Source organism: Coregonus lavaretus, assembly GCF_964263955.1.
Source record: "Coregonus lavaretus genome assembly, contig: HAP1_SCAFFOLD_553, whole genome shotgun sequence".
Classification (NCBI taxonomy): domain Eukaryota; kingdom Metazoa; phylum Chordata; class Actinopteri; order Salmoniformes; family Salmonidae; genus Coregonus; species Coregonus lavaretus.
In genome coordinates, this window is record NW_028159156.1 from 167394 (window position 1) to 186064 (window position 18671).

The window sequence follows — 18671 nt, forward strand, 5'->3', positions numbered from 1 at the left end:
CTCATTTGAATGAATGTAAAGAATTTGTGTTGATTTGCTGAAAACATTTAGTTTTGTGAAGAGTGAAGTCTGTTACTGTGTTTTCAGTCTGTATTGTTTGCATTGTGGTTGGAATACTGTGATTGAAAAGCATGACAAATTTTTTTTTTTTTTTTTTTTTTTTTTTTTTTTTTTTTTTTTTTTTTAGTCATTTAGCAGACGCTCTTATCCAGAGCGACTTACAGGAGCAATTAGGGTTAAGTTGCCTTGCTCAAGGGCACATCGACAGATTTTTCACCTAGTCGGCTCGGGGATTAGAACCAGCGACCTTTCGGTTACTGGCACAACGCTCTTACCCACTAAGCCACCTGCCGCCCCAAATCTTATCAACCTTCTCCCTCGCATCACGCAATTCATATTTTCATACAAAATGCTAAACACTATTTCTCTCTCACCCTTATCTCTTCATAATTCCTCTCTCTCCCCCCTCCCTCTCTCCCCTCACTCTCTCTCCCTATCTCTCTCTCTCTCTCTCTCTCTCTCTCTCTCTCTCTCTCTCTCTCTCTCTCTCTCTCATCTCTCTCTCTCTCTCTCTCTCTCTCTCTCTCTCTCTCTCTCTCTCTCTCTCTCTCTCCCCTCCCTCTCTCCATCCAGCAGGGTCGTCAGCTGCGAGGCATCAGAGGCTTGTTCAACAGGTCATCTAAGTCGTCAGTAGAGACCAGCTGTGGTCCAGCCCTCAGGAAACGCTCTATCAGTGACCACCTCCTCCGACGCACCGCCAGCGCCCCTGCCAAGGGTCGCAAAAAAAACAAGATGAAGCTCGCTGAGTCCTCCACCTCCATATCGGACCACAAGGCCTCCGTATCGGACCACAAGGCCTCCATATCAGACGTCAAAGACAGAGTGGGGGCTGGGGAAGGGGCTGGGAGGGAGGGGTCCCGGGAGAGGGTAATGGTGGAGAGGCGTCCCCCACCTCACGCCCCCCTCACCCACAGGCCCATCTCCATGCCCCTGGAGAAACTACTGCAGGGACAGCTCTCCCTCTGCTCCCCCAACCAGGAGCTGACTGACCTGGGGGCAGACACACTCATCGGTGGGTAGACCTCCTCTGGAGACCTCACACACTCTTACATCAACCATGATAATAAACGTTATGTTCTGTAACAAGTAATATGTTATAATAGATATCTAAGAAGAAACATTGCAAGAAACCCAAAGTGTTTTTTCTGTGTTTGAATGAGGTTACAGCATCATATTGCCTATTTCTCAGAGCAATACATGACCGTAGGCTTACCTGTAATGGCAGAGCGACTGTTCTTGTCTGGCTTTGTTGCTATATGTGACATGATGCTTAGAGTTGAAGTTGTCGTTGGTTGTGTTGCGCTCTCATTGAAACAAACAGTGCTATGGGTCTTATGTGAAATGTAAACCGTTGCCTTGTTTCTAACTTGTCCTTTTCCCCAAAAAAAATTAAATTTTTAATCACTACTTTAACATACCTTTTCTGTTCCTTTTTCACTCTGTGGTGCTTCTCTGTAGTAGAGAACTGACTAGGATATCCCGCCAGGTAAACCAAGACACCTCCTAAGGTTGCCTCATCCTAAAACATCCCAGTATTACATCATCCCACTGATGTAACTTTGTAAAAGAACTATTTCAAAATCAGAATGTTCCTTTTTTTAACTGCCAAAATTGATCTCATTTGACCATCTCTTCCGAAATGGATGTTCCCCCCCAAAAATGGATGTTCCTTCTGTTACCTGCACAGCCTCATTCTCCAACCCCCTCTCACAGTCGTATTTGGTGGTACATTCCATTCGTCTCTGTGTTGCGATTGGCTCGTGTTGGACGGAATGTGTCAGTTAGTCGTTGGTTGGCTTGGTGTTCTACGTAAGGCTGTGAAATGTTTGAACCTTTACTGACTGTCTAACTTGTCTGTTTTACATAGGAACGTCCCCCTTTGACCGGCCCAGGTCCCGCTCTGTGGAACTCCTCATCGAATCATCCGCCTCCCTTGAACATAGAGTTTCCACCAATCACAACAACACACGGGATAGGACCACAGAGCCTGACCAATTAGACGAGACCTCCTACCTGGTCATTGGCCGAGGAGGAGGAAGTGTAGATGGTGACTCCAAAGACCAATCACAGGACAGAGTCAACCCACCCACCAAAGCTGAGGACATTTCCTCTCGCCAAAGGACGTTGTGTTACCTGAGCAGCTCAACAAAGACAGAGAGCAACTGTTTACACTGTTTACCTACTGAGAGCAGACCAGAGACAACATTACTTAGTACAACAAACACCCCAGCACCTTCCTCCTCTTCTTCTTCCTCTGTCCCCTCTTCCTCTGTGCCCCCCCTCTCCCCACTCAACGTGGACCGGTCCGCTCTGCAGAGCCCCGTCTCCCTGCAGGACAGCACCATCTCACGACTCATTGATGCCGTATCCCTCGGCAACGACACCACCTGCGGCTCAATCTCCGCTCTGATTGGCCAGTTTGACCTCACCGCTGACCAGAATGACCTCACAACGAACTCTGACCCCCACGTCCTCAGTGTCATGTCCTGTCTGTCCCATCCCGCTCTCCAGGACTCCAGCACACCCTATAAGGTCACCATAGACTCTACCACCCCATATAAAGACCCCCCCCGCAAGGCAATGAACGGACCTATCACTCCTCGAAAGGCAAGCCAGACCCTTAACCACACGAACCAGAACCTACTCTCACCCCACCCCAAGACCTCCCACAACCCCCTTCTCTTCTCTAGTCCTGAGACCACGGAGCTGGAGGAGGTCTATACCATCCTGGATGAGGAGGTCTTGTCTCCAGTCTTTGTCTACAACCTGAGGGAGCAGAACATAGGCAACATACAGGCTGACTCTGAGGAGAGCACACCCATGGGAAGCCTGGAGCCCTCCCCAGCCAAGGTGCCTCCTCGCCTGGGGACAGAGGCCAACGGCAGCTGGGTGGGCTCACCGAGGGGTATAGTGGAGGAGACAGGACAGGGCTATAGGGGTGTGTGTGATCCTACAGGGCTGGGGTCAGGGGGAGAGTGGGGGTTGTCGTGGGGTTACAGGTGCCCGTCTGTCAACAGCACAGTGTCTGACCGGTTGCTGTTGTGCCAGGGGTCAGCAGAAAGTAGTCTGATGGAGGTGGAGATTAACGTGGACGAGGATCCACTTGAGATGACCTTGACCTTACCAAGACACAACTGCACCTGGGTCGCTACCAGCCCAACCAAACGATACGCCGCTCCCCAAAGCCAGCTTACCCAACTACACCCCTCTCCCCGGTATGCACCCCAACTCCAGCCCTCCCAGTGTCCTTCCCCCCTTAAACAGCCCTCCCCTCGCCACACCCCATCAATAACCCCTCAAACCCAGCCCTCCCTCTTCAAAAGGCCCCCTAACCCCAGCCCCCTCCTCCTGAACAGCCACCCCTCCACCCTCAGCAGGGCTGAGCTCTCCTTTGAGAACAGCAGAGACATTACCAGAGCCTACACCCAGCAGCACAGCTACAGTGGTCCCACCCAGCCCCAGACCAGGGGCTACCAGGGTGGTCCCACCCAGCCCCAGACCAGGGGCTACCAGGGTGGTCCCACCCAGCCCCAGACCAGGGGCTACCAGGGTGGTCCCACCCAGCCCCAGACCAGGGGCTACCAGCGTGGTCCCACCCAGCCCCAGACCAGGGGCTACCAGGGTGGGACAGGGGAAGGTCAGGGTCAGGGTGAAGTGTCAGCCTGCTTCCAGAATGGGTTGTCCTCCTCAGAGTGTCTGCCTGGTCTGTCTAGTATGTCTGGTTCATGGTCTGTTAGCCTCCCCAGAGACAGAGGCCTGTACTCCCCCATCTCAGACTGTGATGTGGCCTACAGCCAGCTAGATTACAACTGCTTTAGGCCCTCCACTGCCTCCACCCATCCACAACCCCAGCCCCAATCACAGACCCAGCCTCTGCCCCAGGCCCAACCCCAATCACAGACCCAGCCTCTGCCCCAGGCCCAACCCCAATCACAGACCCAACCTCTTCCCCAGGCCCAACCCCAATCACAGACCCAGGCCCAGCCCCAGCTCCAACCCCGATCTGGCCCCCCATCGCTGCCCCTCTTGGGCCCCACCCTTGTCCCTCCTCTACCTATCCCCAGACCACCCACAGCCCCCGGCCCCTGCAAGTCCAAGTCTCTGGGTGACCTGACATCAGAGGACATCTCCTGCAACTTCCACAGCAAGTACAACATCATCAGCCGCAGCTTCATCACCCCCAGTATGAAGGAGCGGAGGAGGATGAGGGGCCTGGGGGGTCTGTCCCAACGGCTGCAGTCTGCAGACCCCCTCACTGAGCAGCTCCGCAAACTAGTCACCCTGGAGGGGGATGACAGAGACCGGGACAGACCCCAGTCTCCCCAGCTGCCCCAGTTACCTCAGTTACAGATACCCCCCAAACCCTTCATTCCCCCATCACGCCCCTCTCCCCCCACAAACTTTGTCCCCGACACTCAGGAGGACTCTCCCCCCCTCCTTTCCCGCCGCCTCTCCTCTCGGAGCCAGAGCCGTGTGCGTCACATCAACAACCGCGCTCGAGAGCGGCAGCAGGAGGTTCTGAAGTCCCGGGGCATGAGCGCCCCCTCCAGTGTGGGAGGGGTAGTGCTGCGTACTAAAGCAGCAGCAGGCCAGAAACCCCCAGCTAACAGACACTCCACAGGCTCCTACATAGCAGGCTACCTGGACCAGCTGGAGGACAGGGGGCTGCCTGAAGGGGCGTGCACCACACTGGGTTACGGATATCACTATGGTGATCATTATCATGATGACTCTCTGCTGCCCACAGACTCCTGTATACAATCACAACCTGAGGTCTACTTCCTGCTCAGACTCTGAACCCACTTCCTGGTTATCACCTACATAGAATGATGTATAATGTACTTCCAGAACACAGAAAATCAGCTTCCTGCTTACAACTGAGAAAAAAACTAAAAAATAATCCTGGTTGGGCTGTCCAATAATGCTTCCAGATATAAAGTCAACTACCTGATTGGGTCTGACATTTTGTCTGTAAATGTGAAAATGGTTTCTGATCTTCTTTAAGTCCATGTCCTGATCAGAATGTTCTGTAAATGTAGTTTGGAACAGACTGTAAAACTACTTCCTACTTTGATTGTACCCATTTCCTGTCCTGCCTGATCCTGTAATTCTACTTCCTGTTCAAGCTAACTTCACCGACAATGAAGCAGAAAATAGGAAACTTTCCAAATGTGTTTTAATCTGAAGGGAAGTGTTGTCTTGGTCTTTGTTCATTTAAAATATGTATTAGTATTATCAGAGGCCCGCTGGGCACAGACGTCAATTCAACGTCTATTCCACGTTGGTTCCATGTAACTTCGTTAAAATGACGTGGAAACAACGTTGATTCAACCAGTGTATGCCCAATGGGGGGGCACTTTTAAGGGAAGGGATCTGTTTCATCCGAGATCCTCCTCAAGTCTTCCTTCTCCTCTAAGTGTTCTCTATGTTTGTGTTGTTTGTAAATATTCTACTGTACATTCGTTTTTAGCTGACAGTGTTGCTATTTAGTAGACAGTACAGCTGTTTTCTGCATGTTAAACGTGGACCAGCATGACTATGCATCGATCTATAGACATCACAGTGCACTACTATCTTTGTATAGAACAAGTAATAGTGGGATTGGATGCAATACAGTACATAGACAGTACAATATAGTACATAGACAGTACATTACAGTACATTTTTTTATTTTATTTCACCTTTATTTAACCTTACATTTATTTAACCTTACATTACAGTACATAGACAGTACAATACAGTACATAGACAATACAGTACAGTACAGTACATAGACAGTACATATACAGTACAATACAGTACATAGACAGTACACTACAGTTCAATACAGTACATAGACAGTACAATACAGTACATAGACAGTACAATATAGTACATAGACAGTACAATATAGTACATAGACAGTACATTACAGTACAATGCAGTACATAGACAGTACAATACAGTACATAGTCTTGCTTGCTCAGACTTCTCGCTTTCTAAGATTTTAAACACTATCACATATATTAAACTTTTTGAGTTGAAATGCTTTTATTTTTAGAATTACTTTAACACAGACTGCAAGAGAAAGCAACAAAAAAAGTTGGGTCTGCTTATTAAATTTTTTCTTTTTCTGAGAAATGTTTACAAGAACAGAAACACACTGGAAAAGGTGTATACGGCTTTAGGGCTGGATCAGGCTGCACGATTTTATTTTCCTTTTAAGTGTTAAACCCCCATCTTCTTTTCTTTGTATGGTCGCTCAGAAGATTAATGTGAGCATTTTCCTACCGATGCAATAAAATTCAGAAACTTTTGACACAGCAATTGTGTCTGTTTGTTTACATGTACTCTGTGTTTGTCTATTCTCTTCTCTCACTCTTTTATATTTTGATACTTTACTGTCTTTCTCTCCAGCTGTCTCACACACACGCTAATGGTTTAGGTATACAACTGCTCTTGCCATTGTATGTACACACCACACACACACACACACACACACACACACACACACAGCCCCCCCCCTCAATGCCTGTGTTATTGTATCTTGCTGTGTGTGGATAATGGGTAGATAATGGGATAATGGAATGTAATTGCTTGTGAAATGAGCAGTAATGGAGATGAGAGATATCACACCTGTGACCATCTAAAATCCTCGAAACTGTTACTTTGGAGATTTAATCACACTACGCCCTTTAATCCGGGTCCTTGTACCCCCCCATAACCCTCCCTCCTCAACCCCTCCCCTCCGTACTTCTATGGCTGGTTCAGCACAAAACTAAAAACGTATTGTTCACCCTTACTTGTCTTCCCGTGTCAAGCTATTATCCCTAACAGCAACACTCAGGAGGCCTGTTATTTAGGGTCTCAGTGTGTCATCTTGTTTACTCCGTGTCTTCTCTATGATCTCTGGTCATTATAAATACCCTCCCTTAACCTCCACTGGGCCAGATCAGGGGAGGCTGCTGTCAGACCCCGTGCTGGGAGATAGAGACTGGTTGCCTTCCGAAACAACTCTCAAGCTTGTCTTCACCTGACGGAGAACCCGCTGAGGCTGATGTGTGCTACATAACAAATCTGGGACCATCTTAACAGGGAGGAAGTCCATTACGTTTCCCACACCAGGCTGGATGTACGGACAGGGAGGATTTCTGATCACTGTCTTTACACTCTTGTGACTAATCTGTACGTTTTATCATTATAACTGTGCTGTAGCTTTTCATGTTTTTTACCAGTGTTTAGAAACTGCATTTTGGGGGGAGGTTTTGGTCTGGTCAACTTCCTGCCTGCCTGTGTGTGTCCAGAGGAGCTCCCCCATGTCCCTCTGGGTCCCCTGGCTGACACTAGCCGTTCCCCTGCTACTGCCCTGGCTGGTCAGGCACGGGGTAGAGGTGGCTCGTGCCACCGTGTGTTCACGATGGGACCGTTCAGTCGGTCTGGATGACCTTGGTCTATCCCAGGAAGGTGATGTGGTGATCGGGGGTGTCTTCCCCATCCATATCCTCCCCCCTGATCCAGACCGGAGCTTCACCCAACCCCCTGAACTGCAGTCCTGTGTCAAGTAAGTTCCTTTGTTTACTTCTGTTCTCTAACTTTTTTTTATTGCAGTTTGACCTTTTCTTTGCTTTTTTCTTTTCGAAGGTGAAGAGAGATTTTATCTTTGTTTATTCTTTTGATGGAGGTCATTTTTTAACATTTTATTTTGTAACAGCATTTCATTTTAGCAGGGCACTTTTCCTTCATTTGAATCATCTTTCTTTCAAAAATGTTTTTCTTTCATGGAAGAGTTGATCTAAATGTTCTCTTCAGAGGATTGAGGGTCACTGGAATGGAAAATAGAACATTTGTCTTTTGCTTTTTACACAGAATCATAAAATAAAAATGAAAAATGAAATGTTAATCGCTTTGCAGTCAATTTCAAATCTGATGTTAACAAATTGTCTGCAAAACAATTAACATTTCATTATAATATTTGTTTTCGTCTAACTTCTCTCCTCAATTCTAACGCGTGTCATCTCCGAGAGAGAGAGACTGACTTCTCTCCTCAATTCTAACGCGTGTCATCTCAGAGAGAGAGACTGACTTCTCTCCTCAATTCTAACGCGTGTCATCTCAGAGAGAGAGACTGACTTCTCTCCTCAATTCTAATGTGTGTCATCTCAGAGAGAGAGACTGACTTCTCTCCTCAATTCTAACGCGTGTCATCTCAGAGAGAGAGACTGACTTCTCTCCTCAATTCTAATGCGTGTCATCTCAGAGAGAGAGACTGACTTCTCTCCTCAATTCTAATGCGTGTCATCTCAGAGAGAGAGACTGACTTCTCTCCTCAATTCTAATGCGTGTCATCTCAGAGAGAGAGACTGACTTCTCTCCTCAATTCTAATGCGTGTCATCTCAGAGAGAGAGACTGTATTTGCTTAAAGTCCATTGTTTTATCCTCAGATGTTGTTTAGCACAGTGCTCTCTTTATCTGAGTACAATGAGGCACGGCATATTTCTTGTAAATGCAAACACTTAAATAATCTTGCTGTTATAGAGTGTGGTATTTTTCCATTGTCAACTTGATTCTCAGTCTAGATGATAAGATTGATGTTCAACATTAAATCCGTTTTTTAGTGCTGTTTGTTATGTTGAATGTTGTTTCTCCTCATGATCAATCACATTCATCTGATTACAGGGTTACATCATGCTCAATTACACATGTTGCATTTTGCTCTGTCATATCTCTCTCTCTCTCTCTCTCTCTCTCTCTCTCTCTCTCTCTCTCTCTCTCTCTCTCTCTCTCTCTCTCTCTCTCTCTCTCTCTCTCTCTCTCTCTCTCTCTCTCTCTCTCTCTCTCTCTCTCTCTCTCTCTCTCTCATCTCACATCCCTGCTGTCAGTTTTCTTGAGGAATCGTTGAGATGGGTGCACGCACTGGTGTTTGCAGTGGACGAGATTAACCGTAACCCCTTCCTGCTGCCGGGGGTCCGGCTGGGCTACCGTATCCTGGACAGCTGTGGTCAGCACCCCTGGAGCCTGCGAGGGGCCCTGGCCCTGGTGTCAGGGGGGAACCTCAGCTGTGAAACCACAGAGCTTTCTAACCTCAAATGTGATTTTTAACCACTAACCTCAACCTAAGCATAACCTTTACCTAAAATGTTAATGTACTGAAAAGTATTTGCCAAATAGCCAGTAATATTGTGGAGATCCTACACTAAATGGATAACAAATAGCTCATGTATACTACCCTGTCGTTCTGATTATAGAATCATGTTTATTTGTTATGTGTATCCTGTACAGCACGGCCATCTAGTGACTCCCCTGTTCCTCTGGTCATTGGTGATTCATCGTCCACTCAGGCCATCATCCTGGCCAGGACCCTGGGGCCACTCTCTGTACCTATGGTCAGTCTCTCTCTACACAACCAGGAAATACAGTGGCGAGAAACATGATGATGCCATGATGCGATAATTCATCATGTTTCACATAGCCTAGAATTTACTGAGAAATTAAAAGAGGGTATTTAGTACTTCATTAAAATGTGATTGAAGTTATTGTGTTGATCTGCCCTCAGTCTCTCACTACAACCAGGAAATACATAGCTAGAAATATTGCCATAATGCTTTAATTAATTATAATTCATCTGGTCTGGAATGTAGTGAGAAATGATTGATTTAATGGTGTTGTCCTCAGATCAGTTACCAGGCCACCTGTGGCTGTCTCAGTGACAGACAGGAGTTCCCTAACTTCTTCAGGACCATCCCCAGTGATGTCTACCAGGCCCTCACCATGGCCCGGCTCACCTGGCTCTTCGGATGGACCTGGGTCGGGGCTATCGCTGCAGACAATGACTACGGTCGTCAGGCCATGCAGGTGTTTCTTCATGTTTCTTTATCTTTAAATTGTTTTGTTGGTCGCTGCTCTTCTTTACTGAAGACACTCGTCACATTTATTTATTATTATTTATTTTATTTATTTTCTGCAGGTGTTTCTTTATATTAACTTTGACTTGTGACTTTGACTTTATTCATTCTTGGTCTCTGTTTACAGAAAAACTGAAGAAATGTAGAATTTACATAATACAAAATTGAGAAGAAAATGATATTATTTCTAATACTGGATACTGTTGTATTTTATTTTGAACTTCTACATCGGCTTTAGATCAGTATTTTGACTCTTTGTCACGCTCCATGTGCTTCATATCCCCAGGTGTTTGAGGAGGCGGTTCGGGGGACGGGGGTGTGCCTGGCGTTCTTTGAGACCCTCAACCGGGTGAACCTGGTGAGGGATGTGGAGCGAGCAGCGGACACGGTCCAGGCCTCGACAGCACGGGTGATCCTGGTCTTCCTCTTGTACACTGACATGGGGGCGTTACTCCTGGAGCTGGAGCGCAGAAACGTGACGGACAGGCAGTTCCTGGCCAGTGAGGCATGGAGCACTAGCGGACAACTCCTACGGAACCCCGCCCTCTTTAACGTCTCTCGGGGCGTTGTGGGTGTGGCTATCCGCAGTGCACCTATGCCTGGCTTTGAGGCCCACCTTCGAAGTCTCCACCCCTCTCGTCGTCCCGGAGATGTCCTGTTGAAGGAACTCTGGGAAACTGAGTTTGGGTGTAGCCCTGGAGCAGCAGATGCACACGGCACGTCTCTGCTCCCCTCTCCCCTTCCTCCATCCCCCTCTGTGTCAATATCACACACCCCTCCTCCCACCTCCAGTTCCCCCCGTCCACGCCTGGCCTCCTGCAGTGGGGCAGAGACTCTGGAGGATGTGCAGAGCTCCTTCACAGACACCTCCCAGCTGAGAGTAACCTATAACGTGTACCTGGCTGTGTATGCTGCAGCCCACGCCCTCCACAGCCTGCTGTCCTGCCCCCAGAGAGACAGCCCTACGTGGGGCAGCAGCGTCAACTGCTCCCCCTCCTCACAACATCAGCCCAGCGGAGGTACACTGATCTATTGCATGTTCAGTAGACATGATTTGCAAACACTTCAATCAGTTGGGGGGGGGGGGGGGGGGGGATTACTTATGCCAATGTAACCTTTTTTTGTTAATTAAATATTAATGTCCACTTAATAGTTGCTATGGGGATATGTTTTGAGTTATTACATCATATTAAGAGTGTAATGGTCATGTTTGTGTCTCCTTTCCTCCAAGTTGTTGCAGCACCTGAACCTGGTTAACTTCACCACTCCACTTGGGGAGCCGTTCTATTTCCGGGGCGCGGACATCCCTGCTGTGTACGACCTTGTGAACTGGCAGGCCACGCCCAAGGGGTTGCTCAAACTTGTCACGATTGGCCGAGTAGAGGGTTTCAATATCCTCATCAACCAATCAGCCATCCAGTGGAACGCAGGGTCTAATATGGTGAGAAATACCATTTTTAAAACATGAACTGAATGGTTTTGTTCAATTGAAATTAATATCATTGCATGTACGGCATTTACAGGTGCCTGTGTCAGTGTGCAGTGGGAGCTGTCCCCCAGGCACCCGTGTAGCCAGGAGGAAGGGGGAGCCTGTCTGCTGCTTCGACTGCATCCCCTGTGCTGAGGGGGAGGTCAGCAACACCACAGGTCAGCGAACTGTGATGTGGGGGTATAATATCATTTAATATCAATGAAAGGGAATTCTTAATTAGCTGTGCCATTATTGACCTGATCTCTCTTGAATAATATATTATATCTTAATTAAGACTTATTAGATTGAATAGTAATTATGCTTTTCAATCATCATAGTAATGTGTTCAATCTCTCAGGCTCTCTGCAATGTGACGGCTGTCCTCTGGAGTTCTGGTCCAACGGCAATCGGACCGCCTGCATCCCTCGTCAGTTCGAGTTCCTCTCCTTCAACGACACTATGGGCGTCACCCTGACCACTATTGCCGTGTGCGGCACTGTGGCAACAGCGGCTGTATTTATGCTCTTTGTGTACCACCGCCACACCCCTCTGGTAAGAGCTTTAATGAAGTGTTGAATCCGTTAGGGGATAAAATGGAGAACTCTTCTTCTATGGTGTCATGTACGTCTGACCCTTCTTCTCATTCCAGGTGCGGGCCAACAACTCAGAGCTCAGTTTCCTGCTTCTCCTGTCACTCAAGCTCTGCTTCCTGTGTTCGTTGGTGTTCATTGGGCGTCCGTCTGCGTGGGCGTGTCAGATCCGCCAGGCGGCGTTTGGGGTGATCTTCGTGCTCTGCCTCTCCTGCCTCCTGGTCAAGAACATCGTGGTTCTGGCTGCGTTCCGCTCAGCCAGGCCCGGTGCTGGGCAGCTGATGAGGAGGTTTGGACCCAGTCAGCAGAGAGGGAGTGTCTTCCTCTTTACCAGTGTTCAGGTGAGAGCTTTAACGTTGAAATAACTTAAAGTCACCTAACTGAATTAATCAGTACTTTACTGTATAAGAGTAAATTGTGTTTGTAATTGTGTTTGTAAACGCAGGTGATCATCTGTGCCGTGTGGTTGTCCATAAGTCCTCCCCTGCCTTACCGTGACCTAGGCCTCAAGGGGTCTAAGGTCATCCTGGAGTGTGAAGTGGGCTCTGTGGTCGGTTTCTCTCTGGTGCTGGGGTACATTGGTCTGCTGGCTTCTCTCTGTCTCCTCTTAGCCTTCCTGGCCAGGAAACTCCCTGACAACTTCAACGAGGCCAAGCTCATCACCTTCAGCATGCTGATCTTCTGTGCCGTGTGGGTGGCCTTCGTCCCTGCCTACGTCAGCTCTCCTGGGAAGTACGCAGACGCTGTAGAGATATTCGCCATTCTGGCTTCCAGCTTTGGGCTACTGTTCTGCATCTTCGCTCCAAAGTGTTTCATCATCCTCCTGAGACCAGAGAGAAACACCAAGAAACACATGATGGACAAAGAGAAAGCACCAAGAAACACATGATTTAATATAATATAGTCTTCATTGTGTTTAATTAATCACATTGTAAAAACAGAACAAAGAAAGACATGATACATTGTATAATACCCAAGTTACATACTTTTCAGACAATACCAAAACAAGTTGATGGACACAAACAAACTTTCCTACCCTGCTTGTAATAAGTCAACAGTGAGTCAACACTTAGTACGTCTTCATCTGAATCACTACATGACTCTTCCTTACCATCATCAATAGACTTTAATGACATTTATTTCTCACCTGAAAGCCAGCTCTGAAAACACACACACCAAGTAATTTAAATTACATACGTTAATGAAAAGTGTTGTTAAATCCTTTCACAATTTATGAGGTGTGTAATTCTCTTCCCATATGAGGCTGTTTCTGGATATTTTAATTACATATCTTCGTCATATGCTAGGGTTAAATAAAAACAAATTCAAGCAGCTCCTTTGAAGTCAGAATGTTTTATTAAATTAAAAATTGCTTTGATGAATATTTAATAATAATTAATCATAATTAATTCATGGGTGAATGAGTGTAGGAGCAGAATCCTTTAGAAGGAACAGGGATGTTATGCTGTTTTATTCCACATGATGTGATGATTCAATCAAAAGCCTTTTTATGCAGAAAACCACTCATTAGGGATAACCTACCCCCTGGGAGATTAAAGCCACACACATATGCAGATGAAACCAAAAGCCTACTTAACAGCCCAAATAACTAAATAATGTATTATCTGATTGATATTTAATCACAGAACATCATAATTATAATCAATAGTAGATCACTGCACATCACTAGGGTAATAACAAAATGAAAAAATATTTTTGTAGCCATCAAACTCAAAACATAAAAGGTTCGCCTCCTGAGTGGCGCAGCGGTCTAAGGCACTGCATCACAGTGCTAGAGGTGTCACTACAGACCTGGGTTTGATCCCAGGCTGTGTTGCAGCCGGCCGCAACTGGGAGACCCATGAGGCGGCCCAGCGTCGTCCGGGTTAGGGGAGGGTTTGCCTGGCCAGGATGTCCTTGTCCAATCGTGCTCTAGCGACTCCTTGTGGTGGGCTGGGCGCATGCGCGCTGACTTCGGTCGCCAGTTGTTCGGTGGTTCATCCGACACATTGGTGCGGGTTCAGCAAGCAGTGCGGCTTGGCGGGGTTGTGTTTTGGAGGACGCACGGCTCTTGACCTTCACCTCTCCCGAGTCCGTACAGGAGTTGCAGCGATGGGACAAGACTGTAACTACAAATTGGATATCACAACATACAATATAAATAAAAAACATAAAAGGTTCTTCTTTCCTTTCCGACAGAAGTGGAAACTATCTTGGGGTGAAAGAAATAGAATGTTGGAAAAGGAGCTACTTAAAACTATTTGAGACCATCATACTCTGTTACAATACCTAACAGCCTACTTTCCTTTATGGCCTCCTGTAGCTCAGTTGGTAGAGCGTGGCGCTTGCAACGCCAGGGTTGTGTGTTCGATTCCCACGGGGGGGCCAGTATGAAAAATGTACGCACTCACTAACTGTAAGTTGCTCTGGATAAGAGCGTCTGCTAAATAACTCAAATGTAAATTTGTGTTGAAAGAGTGACAAGCAAATCCCTAGCAGGCAATAGTACTTCCACCTAAGATCAGCATGCTGAAGGTTATGAGCTTGGCCTTGTTGAAGGTGTCAGGGAGTTTCCTGGCCAGGAAGACCAAGAGGAAGCTGAGGATCGCCAGTAGGCCGATGTAGCCTAGCGACACTCCAAACCCTGCTACTGACCCCACCACAAACTCATATACAATCTCATCATTATGGTAGCGTGTGTTTTTGTGTGGAGTTGGAGAGGCTGAGACCAGCCAGGCTGTGAAAACCAGGACTGTTCTTCTCTGCTGCCAAGCTGGTCTCGCCCCCGGGCTTAGAGGTCCTAAACACAGTCAGCATCACCATGGAGACACAGAGAACAAAGTTGATACCAAACGCTGCATGCCTCAGCTGACACGTCCATAGCCGGGGCCGACCAATGAACAGCGAGCACAGGAAGTAGAGTTTGAGTGACAGCAGAAGCAGGGAGCAGCAGTTATTGGCCTTGTGGTGTCCGAACGATGCTGCGATGATGTGTTGATAAGAAATCCGCTGACACTGTACTTGATTATAAAGGTTTATTATATCAAAGATTTCAGTATCAATTTACAGATTCTGCAGAATCTGGAGAGCAACAAACCCAATCTTAAATATGTTCACTCTCTCCTTCCTTTGTTCAAACATGGTATATATATATCCTATGCCCTATGTAACATAAGATGGCGTGCTTTGAATAGACCAATCCCTGGCCTCCACATAGCCAAATGTCCTCTGTTTTAGGGGGCCCCTATAGTAACACTTTCCACATATTTCAGCAAAGTAAAGTAAAGTTCATTTAACCAACAATATGAAAACCTCAGATACTACATATTTCCCCCCTTCGAGACTAATTAAGTCTCGAAAACAAAAAGAATAGGATTATGACAAATAACAATTTTTATTACATCAGGCTTCTTGTGTAACTTTTAGCAATAAAACCAAGTTTATGGAGTGTGAACACATTTTTATGGAGTGTAAGAGCGAAAAACCTGTCTGGCAGCTTTCTTTCCAAATATCCATCAATCAATCAAGACAGTAAAATTCTCTCACGGCCCCTCTGCCCCAGGCGACCACCTAAGTACTCCAGATCAATTTATAAATCTTTATCAATGCATTTTAAGCTATGATGCAATCGAATACACATGAAAGCCTGAGAGAACAAAATACAATCAAAAACCCGTCCACATTCAGGCTTGTTCGACCCATCCGACCCTCCCGTGGATTCTCTCTGTCCCTGCCTAGACCCAATATCCCTAAGCGTCAAAGAAAAAACCTAAAAACATCTGAGGTCCCCACATGTACCCAACAACAGAAAACATCATTCTTCAAAAAATTTATACAGAAAGAATATGACACAAATTATGTATTACACATGCAAATATGTATATATATATATATCATTGCAGACACTGGAATGTAGTCCACTACACTGCAGCTCCTCAGCAGTGTCGACTTTCAATGCAACGTCGATGATGGAATCTGAACATTTCCACACCGTCCTTGTTCCACTTCCTCCAGTCCATTCATATTGTCCATGTTTGAGTATTTGAATCCCACTCTACACATTCCCCATATGCTTCTGGAAGAAAAGAAAACACCAACCAGTATCTTTTGCAAAGCAACACATGAAAATTAAAACATCAATATCAAAAATAATATATAAAAATGATATATAAAAATGATATATAAAAATGAATCACATTCCATTTCCCCCCTTTGATTCATAAGAAAACAGTAAATATCACAACAATATGCAAAGAAATGTGAAAATTATCGCACAATCAGATATTCAAAATGGATATCTATCCATCAATACTCCATCCAGTAGCACTTGTTCATCTCCATCTAGATCAGTCACGGTTAACAACGGCATCTGAGTGTTGTCTCCAGGCATCACAACTCCAACCCATCTCAATATCATAACCTTCGCAAAAGTCAATAACAAAGACTTTCCTAGAGTTACTTCAACCCTAGTTTTCGTAACGTTTTGGTCTGACTTTTTTCCGAACTGGTCTGGGGCTACTTTGTCTAACCGTATCACCAGCTTCTCCTGTAACAGAGTTGCCCTTGGTGATCTCTGTGGTTTCACATTCCACTGAAATATGCCCTGTTGTTTCTGGGACGTATTGAAAATCAATGTCCCCAAATCTCCTTTCCTGTCCATCCATTGCAGAGTCGTGTCTGGCATCATCAGAAGTGTACACATGATCATCAACGTTGTCCACAGCATGGAAAATCTCTCCGTCTGGGTTTTGACTCTGAAAATTGTCATGCATCTCTCCTTCTGTCTGTTCTTCCCTATCTTCATCCTGCTCTCTTGAGCCTTCAACATCTTGGCTCTCTGCGCGTGGCACCTCTTCTCTAGGCGCTTTAACACAATGTGACAAATGATACCACGTTGGAGACCCTTTAACCTGGACAGCCGTTCCAGTACGACGAACAACTTCAAATGGTCCCTCACGGCGTTCGTTATACCACTTCCTTCTAAATACCTTCACGAACACCTTGTCCCCAGGTTGCACTGTACTCCTTTTTTGCTCATTGAGCTTCTCCTGCACCTCTTCTTTTCTTTGCCTGTCAGAAACATATGTGGATAACTTTTTATGAAAATTGGCCATATATTTAACATACGCTCTCATTTCATCTTCCAAAAGAGCCAAACTTGGACCCTTTCCACTTGTTCGCAAACAAGGCGTAGGCATCCTTCTTCCTGTGACCAGTTCATGGGGTGACATACGTAGATCATGCAACTCACTTGAGCGACACACCATTAATGCTAAAGGAAGCGCCGCTATCCAGTTTAGACCCGTATGCTGGCAAATCTTGACAATGCGATTTTTCAAAACACCATTATTTTTTCACAAATACCTTGACTTTGTGGGTGATGAACTGCTCCTAGACGTTGCTTAATTCCCAATTTTTGCAAAATCAATTTAACTGATTTATCCACAAATTCTTTCCCATTATCTGAGGATATTCGATCGGGAAATCTCCACCTGCTTATGACTTCTTTACACAAGAACTTGGCAACCGACTGAGCGTCTTTTCGCTTGGTTGGACAGGCCTCCGGCCATCGTGAAAATCTATCCACAACCACCAGCATGTATCTTTTCCCTTCAACTGGTTTTATCATATCAACAAAGTCGATACCCAACTCACGCATAGGACCTCTCGGTGTTGGAATGTGACCAGGAAGAACAGTCACACCCCTGCGAACATTATTTTTCAGACAGATTGTGCACCTGCCTATGACATAGTCAACCTGTTCAAGCAAATATGGTGCCCAAAAACCATACTCCTTTGTGATTTTTCTCCTAACCTCCCCCCTTGCAACATGAGCTAACCAATGTGCTTCCTGAATCATCAGACCTAATAGGTCTAGAGGCGCTACTATCAACCCCTCATGGTTTCTCCAAAGACCCGTAGCATCTTTGACGGAACCTCGGTCTAGCCATAGCTGTTTGTCAATCGTAGAAGCAGCTTCCTGCATCAAAATCACATCCTTAAGCGTAATTTTGTCTTCCAAGTCCACTTCATGAGTGACCAGAAAAACCTTGCCCAATTTGTCCGCTCCTGTGACGGCTTTTGCAGCTTCATCAGCAGCTTTGTTCCCTTGTGTGACTTTTGACACATCTGTTTTATGAGCTGCACACTTAGCTATCGCTATCTCTTTAGGCTTCATCATAGCATGCAACAGTTTCATTATTTGCGCATGATGTTGTATCGGAGAACCATCCATTTTCTTAAACCCTCAACCTTTCCACACTGCTCCAAACAAATGACATACACTATGTGCATATGCAGAATCAGTATATATTGTCACTCGCTTTCCTTCTGCTAACAAACACGCTTCTGTTAGCCCCACAAGTTCAGCAAGTTGTGCGGACGCAGGCTGTGGTATTACTTCAGCCTTTTCAACAACAAATCCAGTTCCTTGGGCTTTAACTACTACATAGCCAGCACACAATTTATCTCCCACACGATAACAAGACCCATCAGTCCAATACTCCAGGTCTGCCTCACGTAATGGAAGGGCTTGCAAATCTGATCTAAGCCTCGAGTATTTCTCTGCTTCTTGAACACACTCATGTGGCTCACCATCCTCTGAAGTTGGCAAATTCTCGGCTGGATTCACCATATCACACCTCACTAGGGTGACATCTTCCTGCTCT

General features: G+C 46.2%; 1 protein-coding gene and 1 pseudogene across 2 annotated transcripts in view; both read left to right on the top strand.

The window, feature by feature from the left end:
- Window positions 1–4857, top strand: part of LOC311123216 (uncharacterized protein) — a gene marked incomplete at both ends in the record, with an annotated part of 5712 nt that extends 855 nt beyond the window's left edge. The window contains 2 exons of the mRNA XM_084197476.1: window positions 637–1072; window positions 1928–4857. Coding sequence (XP_084053602.1) covers window positions 637–1072; window positions 1928–4857 — 3366 coding nt within the window. The remainder of the gene's footprint in view (window positions 1–636; window positions 1073–1927) is intronic.
- A 2498-nt stretch (window positions 4858–7355) lies between these two features.
- LOC311123217 (extracellular calcium-sensing receptor-like) lies at window positions 7356–12892 on the top strand (annotated as a pseudogene). The gene is made up of 10 exons: window positions 7356–7600; window positions 8920–9098; window positions 9320–9423; window positions 9713–9892; window positions 10229–10961; window positions 11174–11383; window positions 11466–11589; window positions 11772–11965; window positions 12063–12344; window positions 12449–12892. The product of its transcript is annotated as an extracellular calcium-sensing receptor-like (transcript).
- The last annotated feature ends 5779 nt before the right edge of the window (window positions 12893–18671 follow it).